This window comes from Panthera pardus, unplaced genomic scaffold (assembly GCF_024362965.1).
Source record: "Panthera pardus isolate Hobbes unplaced genomic scaffold, ASM2436296v1 HiC_scaffold_17, whole genome shotgun sequence".
Lineage (NCBI taxonomy): Eukaryota > Metazoa > Chordata > Mammalia > Carnivora > Felidae > Panthera > Panthera pardus.
In genome coordinates, this window is record NW_026526732.1 from 130,889,923 (window position 1) to 130,913,227 (window position 23,305).

General features: G+C 49.6%; 1 protein-coding gene across 1 annotated transcript in view; it reads left to right on the forward strand.

The window, feature by feature from the left end:
* The first annotated feature begins 1,013 nt into the window (after positions 1-1,013).
* The window catches only part of PXDC1 (PX domain containing 1), a 28,746-nt gene continuing 6,454 nt past the window's right edge, over positions 1,014-23,305 (forward strand). The window contains exons 1-3 of the mRNA XM_019419875.2: positions 1,014-1,382; positions 15,555-15,646; positions 16,346-16,463. Coding sequence (XP_019275420.1) covers positions 1,127-1,382; positions 15,555-15,646; positions 16,346-16,463 — 466 coding nt within the window. The 5' untranslated portion in view covers positions 1,014-1,126. The remainder of the gene's footprint in view (positions 1,383-15,554; positions 15,647-16,345; positions 16,464-23,305) is intronic.

Below are 23,305 nucleotides of genomic sequence, written 5' to 3' on the forward strand. Positions count from 1 at the left end.
GCGGGGGGACGCGGGGCGGGGAGCGGACGCGGGGGGGGGGGGGGGGGGGAGACGCTGGGCACGGGGAGGGGACGCCGGGCGCGGAGAGAACGCGGGGCAGGCGGGTCTCTGCCCTAGACCTCGGCTCCCAGCCCTGCCTGGGGTGGGTGGGCGACGGCTCAGGGACTAGGGCGAAGCCAACAGTCCCGACGCCCGGCGCGACCGGACCTCTGGCACCGCAGCCTCGCCCGCGCTCCGCCCAGCCCTCGTCCCGGCCCCGGCACACGTGCAGTTTCCTTCCCGGTCGCCGGCCGGGTGGGGCGCGCAGCCCCCCACCCACGAGTTCCCCAGGACCGAGAAACGGAAGAGAAGAAAGTCTGCACCGCGAGCCCCAGGAGTGCAGGCCCGCCCCCGCCCTCCCTTCCCAGCTTCTCGTCCAGTCACCGGCCGGCGGCTCAGGGGCCGGGAGGGGAAGGAAGCGGCGGGGGCGGTCCGGGTCCGGGCCCGGGCGGGGGGCGCGGGGGAGGGGCCCGGCGCTCGGGTTTCGGCCGGGCTCCCGGCCGCCAGGGTGTCGGCGGCCCCAGCAGCACGGGCTTCGCGTGGGCGGCGCGGTGCGCGGCGGGCCAGGCTACCCCCTCCGCCCGCGGCCCGCGGCCCGCGGCGCGTCCGCTCACCCGGAGGCGGGAGGAAGGCGGCGGCGGCCTCGACGTCGACGACCGCGCCGCCCGCGATGGGAAGTGCCTTATAAAGCCGCAACTCGGCCGGGCCCGACCGACTCGCCGCCGCGCTTCCCCTGGAGTGCGCGCAGAGGCCGGGGGCTGACCCCAGACAGACCGGGGTTACGACGGACTCCGGCCCTTGACAGCCGCCAGACGGACCGCGGCTCCGGACAGACCTCGGACGGCCGGCGGACTCCGGCCCCATCCCGGGTCCGAGCGGACCACAGGCAGACCCCGGCCCGATCCCAGCTCCGGACAGACATCGGACGGACCCTGGCCCCGGATAGACCTCAATCCCGGGCAGACCGCAGGCACACGGCGGCCCGATCCCGGCTCCGGAGACCTCGGACCGACCCCGGCCCGGCAGGCGGGCGGGCGGGCGGGGGCCGAAGGCGCCCCCGGAGGCGGGGGCATGAGCGGCCCGCGGCATGGCCTCGGCGGTGTTTGAGGGCACCTCGCTCGTGAACATGTTCGTGCGCGGCTGCTGGGTGAACGGCATCCGCAGACTCATCGTCAGCCGGCGCGGCGACGAGGAGGAGTTCTTCGAGATCCGCACCGAGTGGTCGGACCGCAGCGTGCTCTACCTGCACCGCAGCTTCGCAGACCTGGGCCGCCTCTGGCAGCGCCTCCGCGACGCCTTCCCCGAGGACCGGCCCGAGCTAGCGCGCGCGCCGCTGCGACAAGGTTCGGGGCCCGCGGGCACCGGGGTGGGGCCGGGGGGGCGCCTCGGATGGGATCTTAGCCGGAGATGTGGTTGCATGGTCGTCTTACAGCGCAATGAAGGGAGGAGGGGAAGTTACTTAAACCGAGATTGCGGCTTTCCCCTCCATCCCTGGCACGGGACGGGACGCTCAGATCCTCCGCTCCCAAATGAAGGGCGCCCGAGGCGGCAGTGGTCGGAGGACAAGGAGTCAGCCCGTGGAGCCCTGGGGCCTCCGGGCCGAGATTGGCAAGACAGGCGCCCTGACTGTCCCCAGGGACGAGTCCCTGACCAGTACCAGTGCAGCGGCCAGTGTTGGGGTGAACCCAGCCCCTGCTCCGGACTGGCGGCCTCCCCACCTCCCAACCCCCGGGAGGGCGGGCTGCGACCCCCGCCTCGCCCGGAAGGGGACAGGAGAGAGTCGGTGAAACATTTGGGAAGAGTTAACCACAGTGTCCGGCTGGGGTCGCGTCGGCTCTGGCAGCCGCCCCTCCGAGGGCTCCGCTGGAAGGGGCTGTGTCTCCGGTCTCCTCCGGTGACGGAGGAGCCTGGGTGCGAGGTGCCACGCAGCCTTCTGTCACTCCTCCGGAGGGGCCTCCCTTCTGGCGACTACTAGGGAGAGCCCGGTCCCCACCCCAGGGGTGGGTCCAACATTTGGGTTTGATTAACCGCGGCAGCCTCCTCCCTGGCCTTGTGACTGCCCTGGCCCTTGGAGATTTGAGTTCTCAGAGAACTGCCGCGGCTTCCTTCTGCCAGGCTGACGCCCTTCCAGGGGCTGCACTTGGGAGGCAGTAGGAGAGGCGGCCGGCCGCCAGAGGGAAGGAAGCGCCTGAGCGAGGCGAGCCTAGAAGTAGGAGGGGCTGGGAGAGAGGGGGCCAGGGAAGGCTGTAGGGCTCTGAGCAACCTTCCTCCACCACGGCTTGTGACCACCTGCAGCGCTGAGAATGGTCACGTCACCCAGAGGCCGTCCTGTCCACAGTCTTCTAAACATACCTGGGGGCTCCTTTGGGGGCACTTTACTGAAGCAGAGGGTGGCCGGGACGAATCTCCTTAGCTGCTGGTCTGCCTGAGGTCTTATGATAACCTCTACTTCCCCAGGTCGATCCCCCCTGCCCCCCGCCCCAGTGTGTGAATTATATGGATAATTAGCTCAGTTCTCATGACACATCCTTTGGAAAGGCTCCCAAAGCCAGCAAGTTTGAAGGCCCTGAGCCAGATGGCCTGCCTTTCAGGCTTCTCTTTGCCCCCCAGATTCTCACATTGATTTCGGATATGGAGATAGCTTTGTATTGTTTCAGCATGGCAGAGTTTTCCTTGGATTTGCTATTTGGGTGTGGATGTTGTTGTATTTTTTGATTTACCAAATGAATGCCTGAATCAGGAAAGCTTAGATGCAGGAACAGCAGTTTATTGTTGACTTACGTCCTTGCGGGAACAAGGCTGACCATGAGAGCCCCAGAGAGCTGGCCCTCCCCTCTGTGCTCCCCCACACACACACCCCCTCCACCCCTGCTCTAGGTCTCACTCCGGTCAGGTGACACAGCTCAGGTGTGTGACCCCAAGCAGGTAGATTGGCTGGAATTGTCCCCCCACCCCCACCCCGCCCCGTAGCATAGTACTTTTCCTATTCTTGTCTTTTTCTTTTCCTTTTTTTTTTTTTTTTTTTTTTTGGTGAGAATTACAATGCATAGTATAGTGTCCAGCAATAGTTAGTCCTTCCTATACTCTAGTTGTTACTGTTACCCTCAGCGTCAGCACTTCTGGCAAGGGTTGTAGCCAGCTGGGAGGCCCCAGGATATGGTAGTGAAAACACCTTGCCTGGAGCAGAAGCGGGGGTGAGTGTGAGGCACCAGACTTACTTTGCACACGCAGCCAGGCTCTGTCCTCTCTGTGCTCACGCTCTGGATCCGTTCTGGGTTCGTGATGCGGAGACACGTAGCATGCGTCTGAAGATGGAGCATCTACAAGTGAGAAAGGTTTAGGAAGAAAGTGATTATCAGGGAGAAAAGAAGATCCAGAGGGACAGGATGGCTGCTCAGGTATCTGAGGGGGACTAGAACTGGGTGTTAGCCAGGCTGCTGGTAGAGGTAGGGGCGGTGGAGGTGATCAGGACGGGGACCAGTGGTTGGCTTTGTACTGGAACTGTTGGCACTACCTCCTGGGCTAGAGTCCTGTCCAGTGGAGACCTCCTGCCAGGGCTGGGCTGGCACCCCCTGGAGGGGAGGAGATGGGGCACTGGGACCAGAGGAAGGCGTGACCTTAATTCTTTGTTCCGGTCCTAGATTCTCTGCCTGGGGGCAAGCTGGTACTGACCCCTCCTGCACTACCTGAGTTTTGGGGCGTAATCCCAGGGGAACCCCTTTTCCTTTCTTAGATCCTTTTAAGTCCAGGGAAATTGTTCACAGAGTAAAACACATAACAGTAATGTAAGAGAAGATTCTACCTTATTTCTATGCAGGTTTATTATTTGCATAAAAACATTGTCTGGATATACAAACTGTAAATACAAAAGGTAACCAGGTGCATGTATTCTATTGGAAATGCCAGGTTTTCTCAGTATAATTCCCCATCAGATTCCCTCGCTTGAAATTTATTGAAATAGTTCTGGGCTGGGCTAGATCTGGGCTCTCTACTTTTATTAAAAAGCTTTGTGAGGAAATCTGGGTTTCAGAGCTCACGCTGGCAGCCGGCTGGTAGCTCTTATAAATGTCTGACTGAACACCCTCATGGGGTGTGAAAGCCTTGGCCCCTACTTGCATTTTTGAATCTGCATGCAATTAAAGGGATGTTGAGCCCTTTTTCTTAGTCCCCCAAGTACTGCAGTGGAGGAAAATGTTTATGTGGAGAGAATGTGCTTTTTTCTCCCTTGTGCACATGCACTGTGGTGTTAATCTCGGCAACCGTCCGTGGGCCTTGAATATTTCACAGAGACACATGCGCAGAGATACTTAAAGCCCTGCATGGGTAGAGGCACAGTGCTCACTAATTTACCTTCCTGGCCTCCTCTCTGGGCAGGGCTGACCACCCCGTCCTTTCTTGGGCCCCAGCCTGAGAAGATGGAGACAGCTGCTTCCTGTGGATATTATCTCTGGGTAACCAAGGGGTTCCTTTTGCCTTTTCTACACCTTCTACCCAGTGGGGCTGGGTCTTTAAGTTGAATTCCCTCTGCATAATACTTGTGTGGTTCAGAGTTTCCTGACCGTGGCCAAGGTTTCCTGCCTATTACATCCCTTACATCTGGGAAGGTTTAACATGTTAAAACATCAGCTTGTAGAATCTCTGATTGACCATTTGGGCTCTTGGACTATTCTGATTTTTGTTTTTTTAATAGCACCAATATCAGGCTTTGTGAAGTCATCTGGTCACCACTGCAGCAAGAAATTCTATTTCCAAAATAGTCAGGTGATCTTTGATTCCTGACTACTGTGAAGTCAACATTTTGATTTCACATTCATCCATTCAGTGAGTATCCGCTGAGTACCTACCATGTGCCAGGAATTAGTCTAGGTGGTGGGGACACAGCAGTGATCAAAAGAGACAAAAAAAAAAAAAATCCCTGCCTTCATGACTCTCATTCTCTTGTTGGGATAAATCTAATAATAAACAAGAAAGACAAATAAATAATATGTTAGATAGTAATAAGTATTCAGAAGAAAAAAGCAAGGAAAGGGCCTATGACCTCTAAGGGGAAGAGTTAACTTTCAGATAAGGTTCTCCAGAAAATCTCAAAGGAAATGAACTTTGAGTCGAGACCTGAAGGAAGGGAGGGAACAAGCCATTTTGTCAATACCTGGGGAAGAAAGCATTCCAGACAGAGGTGAGAACAAGTGCAAAGGCCCTGAGGCCAGCATATGCCTGATGGCTTCAAGAAATGAGGAGGCAGCCCTCATGGCTGGAGTGGAGAGTAGGATATGGAGAGTAGGTGACCAGAGAGGAGGGAATGGGCAGATCTGGGAATACTCTGGCCGCTGAGAAAGACTGGAGGTGGGCAAGGGAGAGTCAAGGAGATGGGAGACAGGTGCTAGGGCATCCTGCCAGGTGCAGCAGAGCAGGTGTAAGAAGTGGTCAAACACCGATGTGTGTGGAAGGGAGAGATATGAGATTTACTGAGAGACCAGAGGTGGGGAGTACAGGAGGGTCAGGGCCACACCACAGCGTTCAGTGTGAGAAGTAGAATAGCCATTTCCTGGAATGGGGGAGCCTGCAGGAGGGCTGGTGTTGGGGCCCAGCTTGAGTGTGGTATTTGAGCATTTTCTCTAAATAAAGCCCATCATTGAGGGCCTGGCTGTGCTGCTAGCATACAGGCCCGTATTCACTTGTATCACCAAGGATGTTAATCTACCTGCATATCGCAGACGGTCTATTCTTCAGTTTGAGATCTGAGGAATGGAGTTAAGGCATCCAGGACAGCAGCAGAAAGGGCTGGCCATGGATCCACTTGCCCAGCTCGCACAAGCCTGACTGTGCCCCCAGGCCCTAAGCCTGCATGCTTATTCTCATGTGGACTGTGGGGGCAAAGGTCTGTGCTACCCTGAAACTAAAGGGGAGATTACCACCTGATGCAGGGGCAAAGCCACTGACTTTACTTTCTTAGTGAAAGTGGCTGAAAAAAGGTTAGAGGCCACACAGGTCCCAGGCAGCAGACCAGAGACAGAAAGCCCACCTCTGCCTAGCCCAGTGGACCCTTGCAGTGTGGTTCTCAGTGGTGTGGGTCTGACACAGCTCCCCAGGCCCCATGCATGGCTTCACTTTAGGGCATCCTGCCCCTTCTGACTGGGGCAACTTCACTTCTCACAGGGATTTGGGGTGTTTTTGATTCACAGATGTATTTTTGAATCTCTTCTATGTATAGGGCGCCAGGGCTGGTGTGCTTTTCCCAGGCCCCCGGGGTATGCTGTGCCGCCCTAGCCCAGCACCAGGACCTCCGCCTCCTTGTAGCTTGTTCTCTCCTCTCTGCCTTCTGTTTTCTCTTTCTTCCCCAAATGTGCACCCTGCTGCCACCCAGCCTCTGCTGTGATTTCCTTTTCCAGTGCTCCAGGGCCCTCTCCTTTCTCTTTAAGTGGCCACGTGGCTGAATTTGGTTCTTGGTCCTGTGATCTTATCCCATCAGCTCTCAGACTGTGCTGTGGGCCCCCGGTGACCTGACCTAACCTCTCAGCTGGAGAAGGAGCCAGCCAGAAACTTACACAGGTGGTTAGGTAGCTTGCTTCTAGGTCACGGTGACTTTCCACCCAATTTCCAGGGAGAAATTTGGCCTGCTTCTTGAGCAGACAGCATTGTGAACCTACTGGTGGCATCTTGGCTGCCCTTGAACCAGCCCCCTGGAGACACAGGTCCCCTTCCCTTTTAAAACAAGTCTGGGCCTCCTGTGTCTCTGCTGTCTGTTTTTACAGACACTTTTCCAAACGGTGAAAGATGTTTCTGTATTGTGAAGAGTCAAGTAAAAGGAAGATTCAAAGTGCTAGTGGATGGTGACAGTGCCACGCAAAGTTACTGAAATAATGGCATTTGATTGGGGTGCCTGGGTGGCTCAGTTGGTTAAGCGTCTGACTTCAGCTTGGGTCATGATCTCACAGCTCATGAGTTCGAGCCCCATGTTGGGCTCTATATTGACAGCTCAGAGCCTGGAGCCTGCTTTGGATTCTGTGGTCTCCCTCTCTCTCTGCCCCTCCCCCACTCACACTCTGTCTCTGTCTCTCGCTCTCTCAAAATAAGTATTTAAAAAATAAAAAAATAATAATAATTTGATCAGTTTGCCACTTCTCAGTGAAGCTCCGTGTGGAGGGGGGTGGGATTCGGGAGAGTGAGGACAGGCTAGGAGTATGAACCCAATGTGCATTTTACCCTCATGGCCTCCCCGACAGACGTTGGCCATGGCCCACTCTTTGTGTGTCTTTGGGAGGGAGTGGAAGAGACAGTAAACTGAAGTGAGTCCTCATCGGTAGTTGGTTGCTGGTCCGCTGAATCCATGGAAATAGCTTTTTATTGGTGTTTGTGTTCACGTTTACTTTTTTGGGTGACAGTAGGCATCCACTGGACACTTTTGGTCGTCATCACTGAAACATGGACCCCGTGTCCTAGAACAGGTCTGGGAAGCTCCCCGGGGCCGCTTCATCTGCATCCTCTCTTTGATTGATGGGTGGGGCAGGGACAACGTGGGGGCGAAGGTGTCCATGCCCCATCCTTTCCTGGCCAGGCTGCAGCCTCCCTTAAATGGTGAGAGCACAGATGTGTCACGCCCGGCACAGACCCATGTGCGGGGATGATCGTATTCTCCAGACAGACTCCTCCAGTCCACCCTCCTCACCCCACCCCCTAAATTGAGTCATGACTGTGGACAGAGCCACTTAGCTCTTTGGCTGATTTACACTGGCAAGTTTTCATATTTGTCTTAAGAACAAAACATCTTAATCACCCTTTGCAGGTACGTAACTTAGAATCAGCAGGAAAAATATGATGCACGGCAATTCGACAGAGGGTAGAGAGGGAGGAGGGAAGGAATAACATGTGATTAAAGCTTTTACCTAGAGAATCTGAATCCCACCAGAAGCCCCTCCTGTGTCCTTCAGGAGAAAATCCCCAAGGCCCTGCAAGATTGAGGACCCACCTGGGGACAGAGGGTCCAGGTGGGAGAGGTCAGGGTCATAGTGACTCACCTATGGATACAGCAGTGTCACTGTGGAAGAGGATCAGGCTGAGTGGTTGAAGGCATTGGCTTTGGAACCAGATGGGTGAAGATTCAGACTCTGGCTCTGTCACCTGCTACTTGCTGGGTGACTTCAGGCAAGCTGCTTGGTTCCTCAAGCCCCACTGCCTGACTGATGAAAGAGCAGTAATGATATCCACAGGCAGGCTGCTGGAGTACCGAAGCAGTGACAGCCACAAAGTACCCAGCACCTTGGTGGACACTGGAGAGCTGCTTTGGACTCAGGACCATGTGTCCCTGAAGCTTCTGCCCTTTGCTCTCGAACACACAGCCTTCCCTCACTGAGAGTCAACCAGATGGGCAAGTGCGAGTATCATTGCCCGGTCTGCTGCCCCTGACAGCGTCCTCTCCAGGTGTGGCTCTTCGTCCTCATGTCCCTAGGAGGCAGGGATGGTGATAGCCCCTGCCTAGGCTAAAGAGAGCCCACAAAGGGGGTCACCGAAATTACCTCAGTGGGATGCTTACAGACCAGGTCTGTGGCTTTGCTTATCCAGAAACTAGAATTTGGTGTTTGACATGGGTCATGCTTGGGGACTGTGCTCCAGGGGGCGGTTTTACAGGGGGCAGATTAGCGTGGACTCCTAGGGCAGGTATATGTATTAACCGTAAGAAATAGAACTGCCAAGTGGGTAGAGTTGGGACCAGAGCCTGCATAGGAGGCCACGGCTCCCCATTGCCTGCCACAGGGCAAACCCTTAATGCAGTTTGTAAGGGCCTACTTGTCTCAGTCCTCACCTTCCAGCCTCCTTAGGGCCTCTACACTTCCTGACCCTGTTCCGTGTTCCTGTCCTCCCTCCCTGCCTCCTGTATCTGCTCACCCTCCAGGCTTCCTTGCCTAGAGAGGGTGGTCTCCCTGCTGGGAGTCTTCCCAGCCCCCCATGTGACACCCTACTCTTTGTGTCCAGTGTTTGCCACAGCTCCGTTCTCCTGGCTCTCAGGAAAACTCTGGGGATCTAGGGGTGCCACAGCACCCCCACCTGACAGGGTGCCTGGCCAGTCAGTACTTCAGCATGTGTGGGTAAATACATGCTTCCTGTTTTGTGAGTGTGGCATGGGATGGGGTGCCCTGAATACCTTTGTTGGTTGAAGACAGACTGGCCGAGTGAGTGGATCTTAAACTCATGAAGTGTGAAGTTCAGGAAGGGAACTGTGCTTTTATTGGGGGAGAATAATGAAGAGGCCCAGGGAAGGAGGGATTGGGAAAGGGCACAGTAGAGACCAGTATGTTTAAGTCAAGCACTCACTCTCTTGTGCTGGTAAAAAGATGTGTCACTCAAGGGAGCACCTCCCAGGTGCAAGAAGAAGCAAAGGAAGGAGGGTCTTCTTCTCTCAGCCCCTTCTTCGATCCTCAGGGAAGTGCTATTTCTTCTCTGCCTCTCTGTGTCCTCCTCCTCCTTTCTGTACCCTGCTTTTCATTCTTGGAAAGATGCAGGGAAGAAATTAATGCCCATCAGGATTCCCACTCTTACAGCAGGTGTGAGCATCACTGAACTAGAGCAGCCTATAAGAGGGAGGGTAGGTACCACTGTCAGCTGGGAGCGAGGGACAGACAGGGTTTCTGTCCTTCCAGAAATGCTGTGCAATACCCCACACATGGGAACAAGGAGGCCTGCATAGAGTAACCACGGGCTCCCAGGGAATTAGAACTTCCACTGAGATGCTTAAGTACGCACAGAATAACCAGCTGGGTCACGCTGTCAAGCAAATCATTATTTACTTGCCACTTCTTGAATGTTGAGTACCTACCTAGAAAACAGGCACTTAGGAAATGAGCACTGAAAATTTCCCTTAGAAGATTTATAATATTTTGCTTCTAAAACTCATACGCAACCTTTAAAGAATACCTACTCCTATGCTCCCAGGATGACTCTGCATTCCTCACCTCACCCGAGCAATCTGCCTTGCTGTACAGTGTGTTCATGGACACATTTTTTTAAATGGAAAAGGACCTCTTTAAATGTAATTTATTATTTGAGTCAGTTTGAAAGGTCACTTTACAGAAAATTTCCGTAGGGCTGTATTTTGAGAATCTCCTCTAAGAGACTTGTGTTCTTAGGGTAATGAGCACTTCTTAATGTGCTTTGAAAAGGACGTTCTTCCTTCCCAATTGACCCAAGAGGCACCTTGTCTTTATTTCTGGAATGATGGAAGACGGCACTCAGGTTAGATTCCGACCTCTGAAGCCCAGCCCCCCGGGAAAGCCTGGCTCAGTTATCAGAGGAGTTCATCCCAAAGCCTCCACTTACTGAAACAGTGGGACTTTGGACCCACGTTTCTGAGGTTAGGAAACTGGTTTGTTTACATTAGCTCTTACTGATAAGTCTTTGTGCTGACCCTGAAATGTTCAGTTTGGGTTCCAAGAATTGTCAGGTGTTTATGATTGCATGAAGAGGTTAATCCTGAAAGGTGACAGAATCACATTTTCTGTTCTCAATTTTCAGTGCCAAACTAGTTTAGAAATAAAGGGCACCCTGGCTGCTCTAGGCTGATTTTTGGCCACCAAATGTATGTTAAATTGGCGCACTGTAATTTACATATAATCATATTATCAGTCTTTCGGATTCAAATCTCTATTTTAGGATAATCTGGTTAAAATCTCCACGTCACAAACTGTGTAGATTGTAATTTTACAAATTGAGGTTATATTAAGTGATTATGCTTTATCAGAAATTAGAAAAATTGCCAGGGGCCGTGAAGTTTTCTGAGTCAACTTCCTAACAACTAAAACATGCAGGTGGACGATTATCTTTCTATCCTCACTGGATTAAATCCCGTGGGTGTGGGTTCCACAGAGTGCTGGCCCCCTCTGCTGGCCAGTTCTGGAATGACATTCTCAGTACCAATAGATAATAAAGTTTTTCCATCCGGCTGTGCAAAATCACAGCCGTTGGCCCGCCTGCAGTTTTTGTTATCACCATCTCAGTACAACGGAGCCAAACAATATCTCCACAGAATTATCATTTCATCCACAATATTTGGAATAAACACCTAAAAGTATTTACATTGTTGTATTTAAACATATTTTTGAAATAAGTTTTAAAATTGTTATTCACTGTAAACAGTTGCTATCTGGAGAAGCTTTAGCAGCCATTAAAAACCAAAGCTGTTGCGTCACAAAGGAAAAACACAACCGTTAGGGTAGAAAACAACCCCAATGCATAGAATTAGTCTGTTTGGGATGGGCTCAGTTCTTGGCCACCTGCCACAGAAAAGTAACGCAATGACCCACATGTGGGTTCTCTTCACTACTTCACTCATCAGCGCTTGTAGCATTTTGAGAGTTTATAATAATTTTGAGTGTCGCCAGCAGGTGTCTAAGGTTTCCACCAGTTATGAAACAAACCTGAAAGGAAACCAGTGAGTATGAAACAATTAGAAATTTTAAATTTTTTAAAATTTATTTATTTATTTTGAGAGAGAGAGGGAGAGAGAGAATCCCAAGCAGGCTCTGCACTGTCAGTGTGGAACCTGTTGTGGGGCTCAAACTCACGAAACCGTGAGATCATGACCCAAGCTGAAACCAGGAGTCATATGCTTAACCGAATGGGCCACCCAGGTACCCCAACAATTAGAAATTTTAAAATAAATACTTATTTCATTTTTGCACTGTGGCCGTTTGGGGTGTGTCTTCTTAAAAATATTTTCCTAAAGCATTTCAGGTACCCATTGTTCAATGGGAGGCACTTTTAAAGCAGTCCAGAAGGGTGATGTCCAGGGCCCAGGACAGAAGGAAAATGCAGATGTCTGGCCAGGCAGCCAGGGGCTGCTTGGAGAGTGGTGACTCCTTCATGCCCGCATTTGGGGTGTTGGGAGACTTGCTGTGCTCTTAGCTCTGGTGGTGGCTGTTAGACGGCTTTCACCACATTCTGCTAGATCCATCATTTTATAAATTTCTGCCTTTTATTAGCTGAGGCCCCTGCTGGGGAAGAGGCCAGTGCTAGTTGTCACCCCGTGGATACATTTCTTCAGAGAGAGGGGGACGGCACCTTGAGGAAGCTGATCCAGATTGCCAGCATGATTGTCTCTGGGAAGCCCTGAGAGAGAAGCAAATGATAAAATGTGCCCCCAGCAAAAGGCCCAGAGTTTAAAAAGTAATCATCTGTCCTTTCTGTTCTTGCAGTGAGGGATTCCAGCATCTTCCTTTCCCTGGTTAAATTTCCTCAACCTCCTTTTGTTTGGAAACATGTTTACATTTCCAAGGAGGACCATCTGGCCGCCATTCGGAAACATAAAGACGGGTCAAAGGAAGCAGTGTGGTTCCACACACTTTCACAAATAAAATCGAGCCAGACTGGCCGGTGACTCACACGGTATGCCCCTTTGCTCTCAGGCAGCTCTCCTGTGAGGCCTGTGACCTAGAGCCAGCTGGCAGGAGGTTCTAGCTAGGGTCTGGCTGAGTGTGGTGCTGAGAAGCAGGAATTAGGGTCACTGCCCCATGGGCAAGACAGAGCACACGCTTGGAAGATAACACATGCTTGACTTGTGTTCGCTAATACTAGACTTCTGTGCTCTCTTATGCAACTTTACTCAGTCAGCAAACGGCTAACAAACATGGATCCCCTGCTTGTGTCAGGCCCTGTGCTCAGTGATGATAAAGGTGAGATGAGCCACAGGCACGTCCTACCCTCAGTTTTGCACAGTGGGCTTGGGGAGACCCAGAGGTCGAGGAGCAGTCACAGTGCCAAGTAGCAAATACTGTGGTGGGGGAAGGTCAAGGGGTTTGGGTAGCATGGACCTTCTCGATGGTCATGAGAGTATGGGGATGGCAGGGCACAGAGCTGGGCAGGTGGGGTGGGGTTGGTCATGGAGGGTCTGTGCATTGAGCTCAGATACCCATACTTTTTCCAGTATCTTCATCAGGTTCTTCATCAGATACTTCCAGAGGCCTCTTCTGGTATTTCCTGCCTTTCTCCCCTTCATTCTGGAAAATGGAATACTCTACCAGGAAGAGAGCATTGCCAGATAAAATACAGAACCCCCAGTTAACTTTGAATTTCAGATAAACAGCCAATAATTTTTCAGTAGAAGTCTATCCATACTATTGTATTATTCACTGCTTATCTGAAATTCCTATTTAACTAGTGTCCCATGTTTTATTTGCTAAACCCGACCATGCTTAAAAAAATCAGTATAGAAAAGAATGTATTTATCTGACTAAATCTTACCCTTTGAGGTCATAGACCCAACCAGGAGCTGAACATTAATGAAATCAAAGATGTAACCAAAACTATGTCATTAAGGCAAAAATGCAAGAATTATAAACCTCTGTGCTAATTTAAGATTGTTAAATTATGATTTATATTCTATAAAATGGGTTTGAGTATGTTGCATGCATTGATTATATGAGAGGCTAATCTTCCTACAAATGTACGTACAGAATATTAAAATACAGCTACTGTGTCATAAACTTGATTGATTTAAAACTTATGTTCCAGAGGTAATCAAAGTCGTAATTTAGTAATAGTTTTGATTATCTTAGGATACAGACGCATTCAGTGGAGATGATTTATTTAATTGTCCTCTCTTTAAAAACAGTTTTGCAGTGGGTTTTGCATTGGCCCTCTTTTCCTGTGTAAACTCCCATGTGGTAAGCAGAAGATGAAAGCATTTTGGTACCAAGGGTGGCGGCACAGTGTGTGTGTGTGTGTGTGTGTGTGTGTGTGTGTGTGTGTGTGTTTCTAAGCAGGGAATTTAGGGCCTAGGGGAGAAGCATCCTGAGAATCTGGCACTATTTTCTTTCTTTTCCCTGCTTCCCACAATATGAAGGGTGGTGTGGTAGGGCCTGGTAACCCAAGGAGAAGGGGAGAAGGCCCGGTCCCTTTCTCTAGTGACTGCTGGGATGTCATACTGGGGTGTGTGTTCGAGTGGACAGAGGCTGTAGGTTTCTCAGCAGGTGAGTCACAGCCCACCCACCTCTGGGACTCCTCCCTGAACAGCTACAGGCTGGCCACCTGGACCTGCATGGCTGAGGAGGTAGGCAGGGCCAGACGGCCCCTCTGATACCCAAGGTGGCCTGTACTTTAGGAAGTTGAGAGAACAATTCTCAGCCTTGACTACAAGTTGTCCCTGACTCAGGCTGATGTAAGGGATCCCCCTGCTACCACCCAGGCTTTTAGAAATGTCCTCACTCATGTTGGGGGTGTCCCTGGCTCCAAGAAATGTATGTTCTGGTTGTCTTATTTTAATCATATAGTTCAGGCAATTAATTTTATCATGATGTAGTCTTAGTCAATGACTTGCCTGAAAAACAAACAACCCTTTTGGGGCACCTGGGTGGCTCAGTTGGCTCAGTTGGTTAAGCGCTTGACTCTTGGGTTTTGGCTCAGGTCATGATCTCGTGGTTCGTGAGTTCGAGCCCCACAAGGCAAAGAGCCTGATTGGGATTCTCTCTCCCTCTCTCTCTGCCCCTCCCCCACTCACTCTTTCAAAATGAATAAACTTAAAAAATTAAAAAACAAAGCAAAACAAACAAAAAAAAAAGAACCTGTCTCCTGCAAAGCAAAACCAAACCAGAAATGAAAAACTTAGATTCAGCAAGTGACAACAGTTCTGGGGTTCTGGCGTCTGGTTTGGTCATGACTCAGGGACAGTCATGCTGGGTCACACGAAGTATGGAGAAGAGGCCAGTGCCCATGGGAATCTCCTATTCCCCTGTCTCTAGGACCCCGATGTGGAGAAACTGAAAGGGGAAGGTTTGTGTCCTTTACTGTTCCTGGGGAGAGGGAAACGTACCCCGGACCTCCAGGCTGCCAGCTGTAGTATTTTACAAACAAAGGACTATACTTTCTAACAGCCCCTTGGGACTTCTGGTAAGTGTAACAAGGATAGATGTTCAGATTCCTGAAAAGTGCTGTGAGTCATACCCACTTTGGGTTTTTCTGGTTAAAGATCTGATTTTTCCCCTTCCAAACCCAGCATTTAAATGACTTGCCTAAATATGGGCTCCATTTACATATGCCCTGCAGTGAGGTCAGCTGAGGCTGGCAGGGCAAGCCCTTCCACTGTGTGGTTGGGGGTAGGCAGGTCCTGGGGAGCCTCCCCTGGCTGTGGCCACCACGCTGGCAGGGGCTGAGTGGTCCCCAGCCAAGCTGTGGCCTTCTCCAGGGTGTTTACAGGGCTGGCCCAGACTGTCCCATTCAGAGGAGACTTTGATATGTGGCTTACACCTTCCTTTCCCACTCATTCCACTGTCCCCAGCCTGCCTGACTTCTTTTGGATTGACATTGTCCACTTCGGCACATGTGTAAATCATTCAATGGGTCACTGAAACTCAAAATGAGGTTTAGAGGAGGGCTTTCAGGGTAGGACTAAGGAAATAATCCCAGACATCTTTTATGGAGGATGGCACAGGGCATCCTTGTCACGGGATGCCTGTTGTTCTGTATTTAACTTAGGGGCACAGTTCTTGGTCTGACTTTTTGGCTTTAAGGCATTTCTGTCTCAATTCTAGGACTGGTCGCCATAAAGGATGCACATGATATAGAGACCAGGCTCAATGAAGTGGAGAAGTTGCTGAAAACCATCATAAGCATGCCGTGCAAAGTAAGTAGCACCTGGGCTGGGCTGGAGGTGGGAGGTCAGGACACATCCAGCCAGCTGCCCCCTCCCTGGGGGGGTAGGAATAGCCAGGGGAAAGGAAGACTTTTGTGGGGTGTTATGATTCCATTGTTTTCTCCTTGGGGAAGAAGCGGGAATGAAGGGCCGAGGAGGCATCGAGTAGGAAGAGGCAAGGTCCTTCCATTGCCGTGGTCTTTGCTCTCTTGCCTCCACTCAGAAGCCCACTCGTCTTGCAGCGGGTGTTTTGGAAGAGGGTGTATGGGAGCCAAGAAGAGTGTTAGTAGATGAAGTTTGCAAGCTTCATGTGGGGTCGTGAGGAAGAACCTGGACTCTAGTCAGGCAGTCACCACTTGACTACCATAGCATCCGTTTCCTCACCTGTGAACAGGGAAAGTCGACACACCGCAGTTTATTGTACAGTGAAGGGACCTGTGTGCGGAACACTGGCACATACCAAGCGCTCAGAAAAACTCACCAGCGTTTCCATTAACCCCATCCTATCTGTCCCTGGGGCCTTGCATTTTTGCCACGTGGGGCCCAAAGTAAATGAAGAGTGTGCCATTATTGAAGCCTCATCAGTGTGGTCAGTCCCGCAGAGCGTCTGAACAGTACGGGGACGTTAACATCAGGTGAGGCTGCCATGACGGAGGATGAAGTTTTAGTAATTAATGTACTTACTCCCAGTATTCTAGGTCAGAAGTTGTGCTCACCTTCTTTGAAAGATCTCCTTTGGATCAGGTGTTAAAAAATGACAATGTCCATAAAATTCAACCCAGCTTTCAAAGCCCAGTGAAAATATCAGGTAAGAGCTACAGGGAAGGCATGGCGGGGGGCAAGTGCTGCTGTTGATGGGTGCGGTTTCCCAGAAGCCCTTCCAGTTCAGTGTCTGTGTGGTGGGCATCCCCTTCTAGGGGATCCAGAATAGTGGGTATACGCTGTGGCCTGATTTTCATGACACACTGCGTTTTCTACCTACTGACCTGCATTTACACTTTTCCTGTTTCCAAAGTGAGTAACATGGCATGTAAATTGGAACTTACCTAAGAAATAGCATAACGAGAGGCCCGAGAGGGTGGCTCAGCTGGTTAAGTGTCTGACTCCTGGTTTTGGATCAGGTTATGATCTCACGGTTCATGGGTTTGAGCCCCGAGTCAGCCTCCACACTGAGAGTGCAGAGCCTGCTTGGGATTCTCTCTCTCCCTGTCCCTGCCCCTCCCCCACTTACTCACTCTCTCTTTCTCTCAAAATAAAGAAACTTAAAAAAAAAGATATGATGAAAACATTAATAAGGCTTTTTGAAGCGAACTACTGTAATCGGGAGCCTAGCGTGCTAAAATAAGATGGTTTCTGTAAGGTGGCAATGAATTTGGTTTTAGGGCACCCAGGACAAACAGGGAAGCCAGTTTGGGTATCACCAGTCTTGATGCCGGGCCATGCCTTCTAGCGCCGAACAGGCAGATGTCCCAGCAGCAGGAAGAGCGAATGGTCAGCTGGGAGGAGCTGCTGGCTGGCTCAGCTGTGGGGTGGATGGAAAGGGAGGGCGGGCCTGGACTTCACCCTGTTGGGTAGCTTTCTGAATCTAGGTCACACCTGTTGCTAGGACAGTAGACTTTTATTTTTGCAGTACGATTGTGGTGAAGGCTGCTGAGGGGCATTTTGTGGGGAAAAGAGCTCTGTCCTGGGAGCCTCAGCTACGGGGCTCCCCCAGGCAGTGGATCTATTTCTGAATGGAGGAGGGAGGAGAGAAGAAGGAGCAGTGGAGGAGGAAGACTCAGGAAGTTGATGAAGAAGAGTCCACAGATGAGAGCACATCTGAGCCCAGAGCTGGCTCATAAGAAGGCATGGGGGGTTCATGGTGATGGGACATAGGACAAATCAGGATGGTGGCAGCCGATATCTTTGGTAGAAAAGTGTCCTTACTCAGCTATGTGTCACACAGCAGGGTTGAGATTCCTAGTTGTGTTCGGTGGTGGTGTGGACAGGATGGACAAGTCCTGGGGCCCTGGAGTGGAAAATACGTTTGGATATGGCTACATGTAAGCAGGATGGCTGTTAGGCCTGGGTTTGTTGGGGTCTGGTGCTTTTGATGTCTTCCTGTGTGTTCTTAAAAGAGCAGGGTTGTTTGGGCATCTCTCCTTAGCTGGCACCTGGCACCCAGAAACTCCTTTATAAGAGAAATGGCAGTCACTTATCTTGGTTGGGTGTCTACGGACCCCAGTCCTGCAGGGCACAACCAGGACTCCGGGAACCTAACTGTCAGTCGTGTTGGGCTTTACTTGCTGTCACCGGGACTGTGGGCAAGTGTCTGTTCTTTAGCCCTGAGCAGAAAAGTCCCAGAACTGGTGTCTCTGTTTTGCCTTATTTCTTTCTGTTTTGAGCAAATAGGACAACAGAGAGCCACAGAACCCTTTCAGACCTTGTGTTGGTGGCTGAGCTGCATGGAGTTGCTTCTGATTCATTCCTGGAGTGCAGCAAGCTGGAACACTCCCTTTGTCTCCATGTCCTGTTTGTACCTGTGGCTTGGATAAACACAGAACCCATGTTTACCCTAAAGGGCTGAGAGTAATGAGGTGAAAATTAACAGGGGTAACTGTAGTGTCCCAGGTGAGATTTGAACTACATTCTCTGGGTCTATTTGCGAGGACTCAGGACAGGTTTCAGCCTGCAGGGACACAGCAGTAGGTGGAAGAAACTGGAACAATTTTGGCTCCGCACAGAACGCTTTGTAACAACTGTGCCTGCCTAACAATGAAGTCTGTAAACATCTATTGTAAATCTGTGCTGAAAGACTTACACTCCGTGCAAAGGCCAGGGGGCCTATCAGAGGCATCCCTCTCAGGGTTAGCAGACTGTGAGAAGCCTCTCCACCCCTCCAGGGCTAAGATTCTCTGACTCCTGGGGATTTTATCCTGTTCATCAGCTCTGATCTATTGGGCACCAAGTCTGGGGCTTCTCCCTTGGAAGCTTCCCAGGCTTCCCATCTTTGCTCCAGGAGTAGCCAGCCCTCACTCTGTCTGAGTGAGTGCTTCTCACCATAAATTAGTGTGTACATGTGCAGGCAGTGAGGGGGCATTCCCCAGGAAGTAAGATGTACTTTCATTATTCACAGAGGGAGGAAACCAATCCAGTAAGACAATGAACTATAGTAAATTCAAAAATACTTTTCAGTGAAACTTCTACTTACAGTAACACAAACAGCCCTTTTGGGAACTAGTCTGCACAGGGGCAAGCCATATTATGCTGGCTGGTTCCCCTGTGTGGGTGTTTATGAATTCGGGGAGCCTCAGGCTCTGGAGAGCATGGCCAGCCTGGGAACATGCCCCAGGACACACCCTGAATACTGAGGTCGGTCATAACTCTGACTTCCTGGGCTCACCCATTTTCTCACGACCTTACACTCATGGTAAAGGCCAAGTGCCCTAGTCATTCCAGGCATGCCGGAGTCTGATCCTGTCACCATAGAACCCTTTGCTCCAGACCCTCAGCCTCCCCTCAGTGGGGCTTTGCAGGGCTGTGGGCCCCTGTCTTCCCTCTGTTCACACAAACTCTGCCTGTCTGTCACATCCTGCTAAATTCCATTCAGTGGTAAAAACCCACTAAATTGCACTCAGTCGTGAAAACGTCCTTGCCTCCTGCGACTCATTGCACCCTTCCTCCTCCTCTCCTGTCTCATTTCTTAATGTCTTTTTATGCTGTGGATGTGGCATTTATGGAGGTGGCACCATGGGGGACAGGCACTTGACCTAGGCTGTCAGAGGCTTGCTTCCCTTTATGGGTAGGCGGGCACACAGCCTCTTCTTTCTCCTATTGAGACCGCCTTGTGGTCGGGGCTCCACTAGATGGCGCCAGGCGCTAGCAGTGTGGGAACCACGCCACGTCCTGGGGCCCAGGAAAGGCAGTCAGGAAACTCTGTGGCCCCTTCAGCAATGCTTTGGGCCAGTACAGACTTAAACATTCTTCATCCTGTGTTAATCTAAATGTTTATGGAATAAAAAAAACCCTAAATGTTCTTTTCTACACTGTGGCTGTGTCTGTGCTTTTAAGCATAAACCCCAGCTGAGATCTGGCTACTTGGACTCATCAACATAAGCCATAAAAATCTAATTATTCAGGTTTGGGGGGCCTGGAAATGACCTATAATTTCATATTTCATTAACCAAACATCTGTACAATCTCAACTCTAACTTTTACCTTAAAAGGTTAGTCCGATTAGCCAATTAATAAAAAGGTGGTGCTTTGGATTTTGTTCTATTGCTGGACTACACTGAAAATATAATGGGAGAGAGGATTTAGATGGAGGGTGGCTACGCTATGAATGCTTTCAGGACTGAGCTAATGTCTGCTGAAAAAAGGAATGTATGAATTACTGAACTGAAGGAATGATGGCCTAGGGGGCATATGAAAACATGGCTACAGATAAAAAGATAGAGAAGTTGCCACTGGGCAAACACCACAGTAGTACAGTTGACCCTTGACCAACATGGGGGTTGGGGCACCCACTCCCCACAGTTGAAAATCCATGTATAACTTTGACTCCCCCAAAACTTAACTACTGGTAGCGCATTGTTGACCAGAAGCCTTATCAATAACATAAACAGTTGATAGCATATATTTTGTATGTTATATGTATTACACACTATATTCTTATAAAAGTAAACTAGAGGAAAGAAAACATTAATAAGTAAATCATAAGGAAAATACATGTACAGTACTGTACTATATTTATCCAAAACCAAATCCACATGTTAGTGGACCCATGTAGTTCAAATTTGTATCATTCAAGGGTCAAGTATAATTGTTGCAGTAAAGACCCTATCCTTCCTGTTAAGATAGTAGGGCAAAGTTTAAGGTTTTACACACTCTCAATGCATCTCCCCTGAGATATTTATTAACTACAAAGAGAAAGAGTAAATGTGGCAGAAACTTCTTATGCAAGTGATCCTGATGAACATCCTGGAAAAAAGGCCTGTTGACATCAGACACCCCCTGGCAGGATGCATGGAGGGGACACAGGGTCACCCTGCAGGATTCCTGCCTGGAATGCACCACCTGGGTCACATCGCAAAAGCATCAGGCAAATCCAGGGACCGTCGATAAAATACCTCACCAGTCCTGCCCAACGTGTTACTTTCATGAGAGATGAGAGGAGAGATCGAGGGACCATCAGAGGTCATACAAAACTGGGACACAGCAACTCAAGGCAATAAGGGATCCTGGATTGGGTCTGGAACAGAAAAAAAAAAGAGGGACATTAGTGAAAAAGCCTGTGACACTCAAGTAGGGGAAGTATTTAGTTATATCCAGCTTTCTTCACAGCACCATAGTTATGTAGAATATTAACATCAGGAGAAGCTGGGGGGAGCTCCGTGAGAACTCTGTACTATTCTTGTAACTTTTCTGTAATTCTAAAATTAGCTCAAAATAAAAAGTTAAATGGCAAAGCAGAACTCTTCATGTGAAAAAAAAATATGAATGCAGAAAAGTAGCTTGAAAGTGAACGGCTTCGTGGAATCAGTCATGTATGTGATTAAGGCAATTACATTGGCCAGTGATTTTTGCTATAGGTACTAAGCTGACTTCTAAGAAATTCACATTTTAAGTATGTTTGAAGATAGCCTTCAGAGGTTAGCACTTTTCTGTAATAATAACATTTTCTTTGGTTCTTTTTATTTGCTTGACATTAGCAATAATGATACCATCATTACCGTTTTTCAAGCCCTCCACATTTGTTAGATTCTTTACAAATACCATCTCATGTCATCTCCACCTAGGTCTTTTAGGATGGGCACCATTATTCCCATTTTGTAGATGAAGAAACCGAGCAAGCAGTAACCTGCTCCTCATGCACAAGTAGCAGAACTAGTTTCCAGCTTGCCTTGTAAAAAATTAAACCACATGACTATGTACAGAGGTTTCTTTGCATAAGCAGTTAAGGGATGATTTGTTACAAATCTGTTTTGGGGGGCTGGCAAACATTCCATGTTTTAGAGTTCCAAATTTCATATTTAAGAAAAATTAGGAAGTTCAAAAGTTCCCATGCAAGGTAACTCTTCAGAAACATGTTTAGAAATGTTTTGCTGCATATACATTCGTTTTCACTTGTAGGGTTTTCCCCTCCAAATTCCCTTAGCAAAGGGGCGGGAGAGGGGCTGGAAACTATTAGCTGGCTGAGGTTTTATGTGCTTCTGAGACAGATTTGAGTCAGGAAAACACAGTAAAGAAAGTGGTTCTGTGCTGCCATAGATTTTTATTTGAGCGGCGAGGGAATCTTAATCTTTCCTGTTAAGAGTTAGTCATCTTCAGAGTCTGTTCACTGAGACTTTGGTAAACATCTTCTCTCACATAGAAATGCTGTTGTTCCCAGAGGCTCCAAGCACTGACTTCTCCTAGGGTTTTGGTGCTCCTTCTCATGACTTAGGCTCTCCATGCTTGTTCTTGCACAGGGAAGGCAGGTGGGCTTCAATCCAGAGGGGTGGGGTGGGCAGGAAGAGCAATGTGCTGATGTCACCCAGAGTGTGATTAACTGGGCTGGTGTTTCAAAAGACCAAGGCACTGGACCTGTCACTTCTGCAGAAAGTCAGGAGGAAATTTTAGCAATGACTTGGCAAATCTGGTTGAGGAAGAGTCATTTTAGTCCTGTGGGGTAAGGAGGAAATCTTCTGTTTTTCTTTGTTCATTTTTGTGTGGTTTCCCTAATTCTCTTTGTATGGAGAAAACTTTGAAGAACTGTGAACCAAATACCTAGAAAGATTAAAAATAAACAGGAAGTTGTAATTATACTTATGAAAAAACCAAATCCACACATGGGAATAAAATAACCTAAATTACAACAAGATATAAGAAAAAAATATAAGGAAACAATCCCCCAAACAATTGCATCAGATGCCCACTGAGACTGTGGATAGTGAGGAATGTTCTTGTTGGCTGGGCTGGGCCAGTAGGAGAGGAAAGCTATTTAGAGATGTGTGTGTTTCTATGTGTTAGACCTTGAATGGGGAGAGGATAATCCTTTGAATTTGAGAATGCCCCAGAAATTTGGAGTCTATTTTAAGCCTTTTTTTTTAAGTTTATTTTTATTTATTTTGAGAGAGAGAGAGAGAGCACAAGCAGGGATGGGGCAGAGAGAGAGGGAGACAGAATCCCAAGCAGGCTCCACACTGTCAGCACAGAGCCTGCCATGGGCTCGAACTCATGAACTGTGAAATCATGACCTGAGCTTTGCTGTTAAGAGTTGGATGCTTAACCAAGTGAGCCACCCAGGCACCTCTTAAGCATGTTTTTAAGATGAGGTAAATGGAGGGCCTGATTTGAGAAGACAGACAAGGGCCATAAACATGGAGCTTAGCTAAGAGCTGAGGTTAGGGGCTAAGCCAGCCTCACAGAGAGATGGAGAACTACAACAACAAGGAGAACTGGTAATGGCTACCAGATATATTCTTGGAGTATGTTTAATCTACTGAAGTGGCAAGAAACACATTCCTGGGGAAAGGTAAATAAAAGCTATGCCAGATATTACAAGTGAATCAAGCCACATTGGCTCCTCATACTTAAATGGACCAGATGACATGATGGAATCTGGAAGTTCATGGGAAGTCAGAGCAGAAAGGATCCTTGGAGATCACCCAGCAGTATTCTGAAACTTTC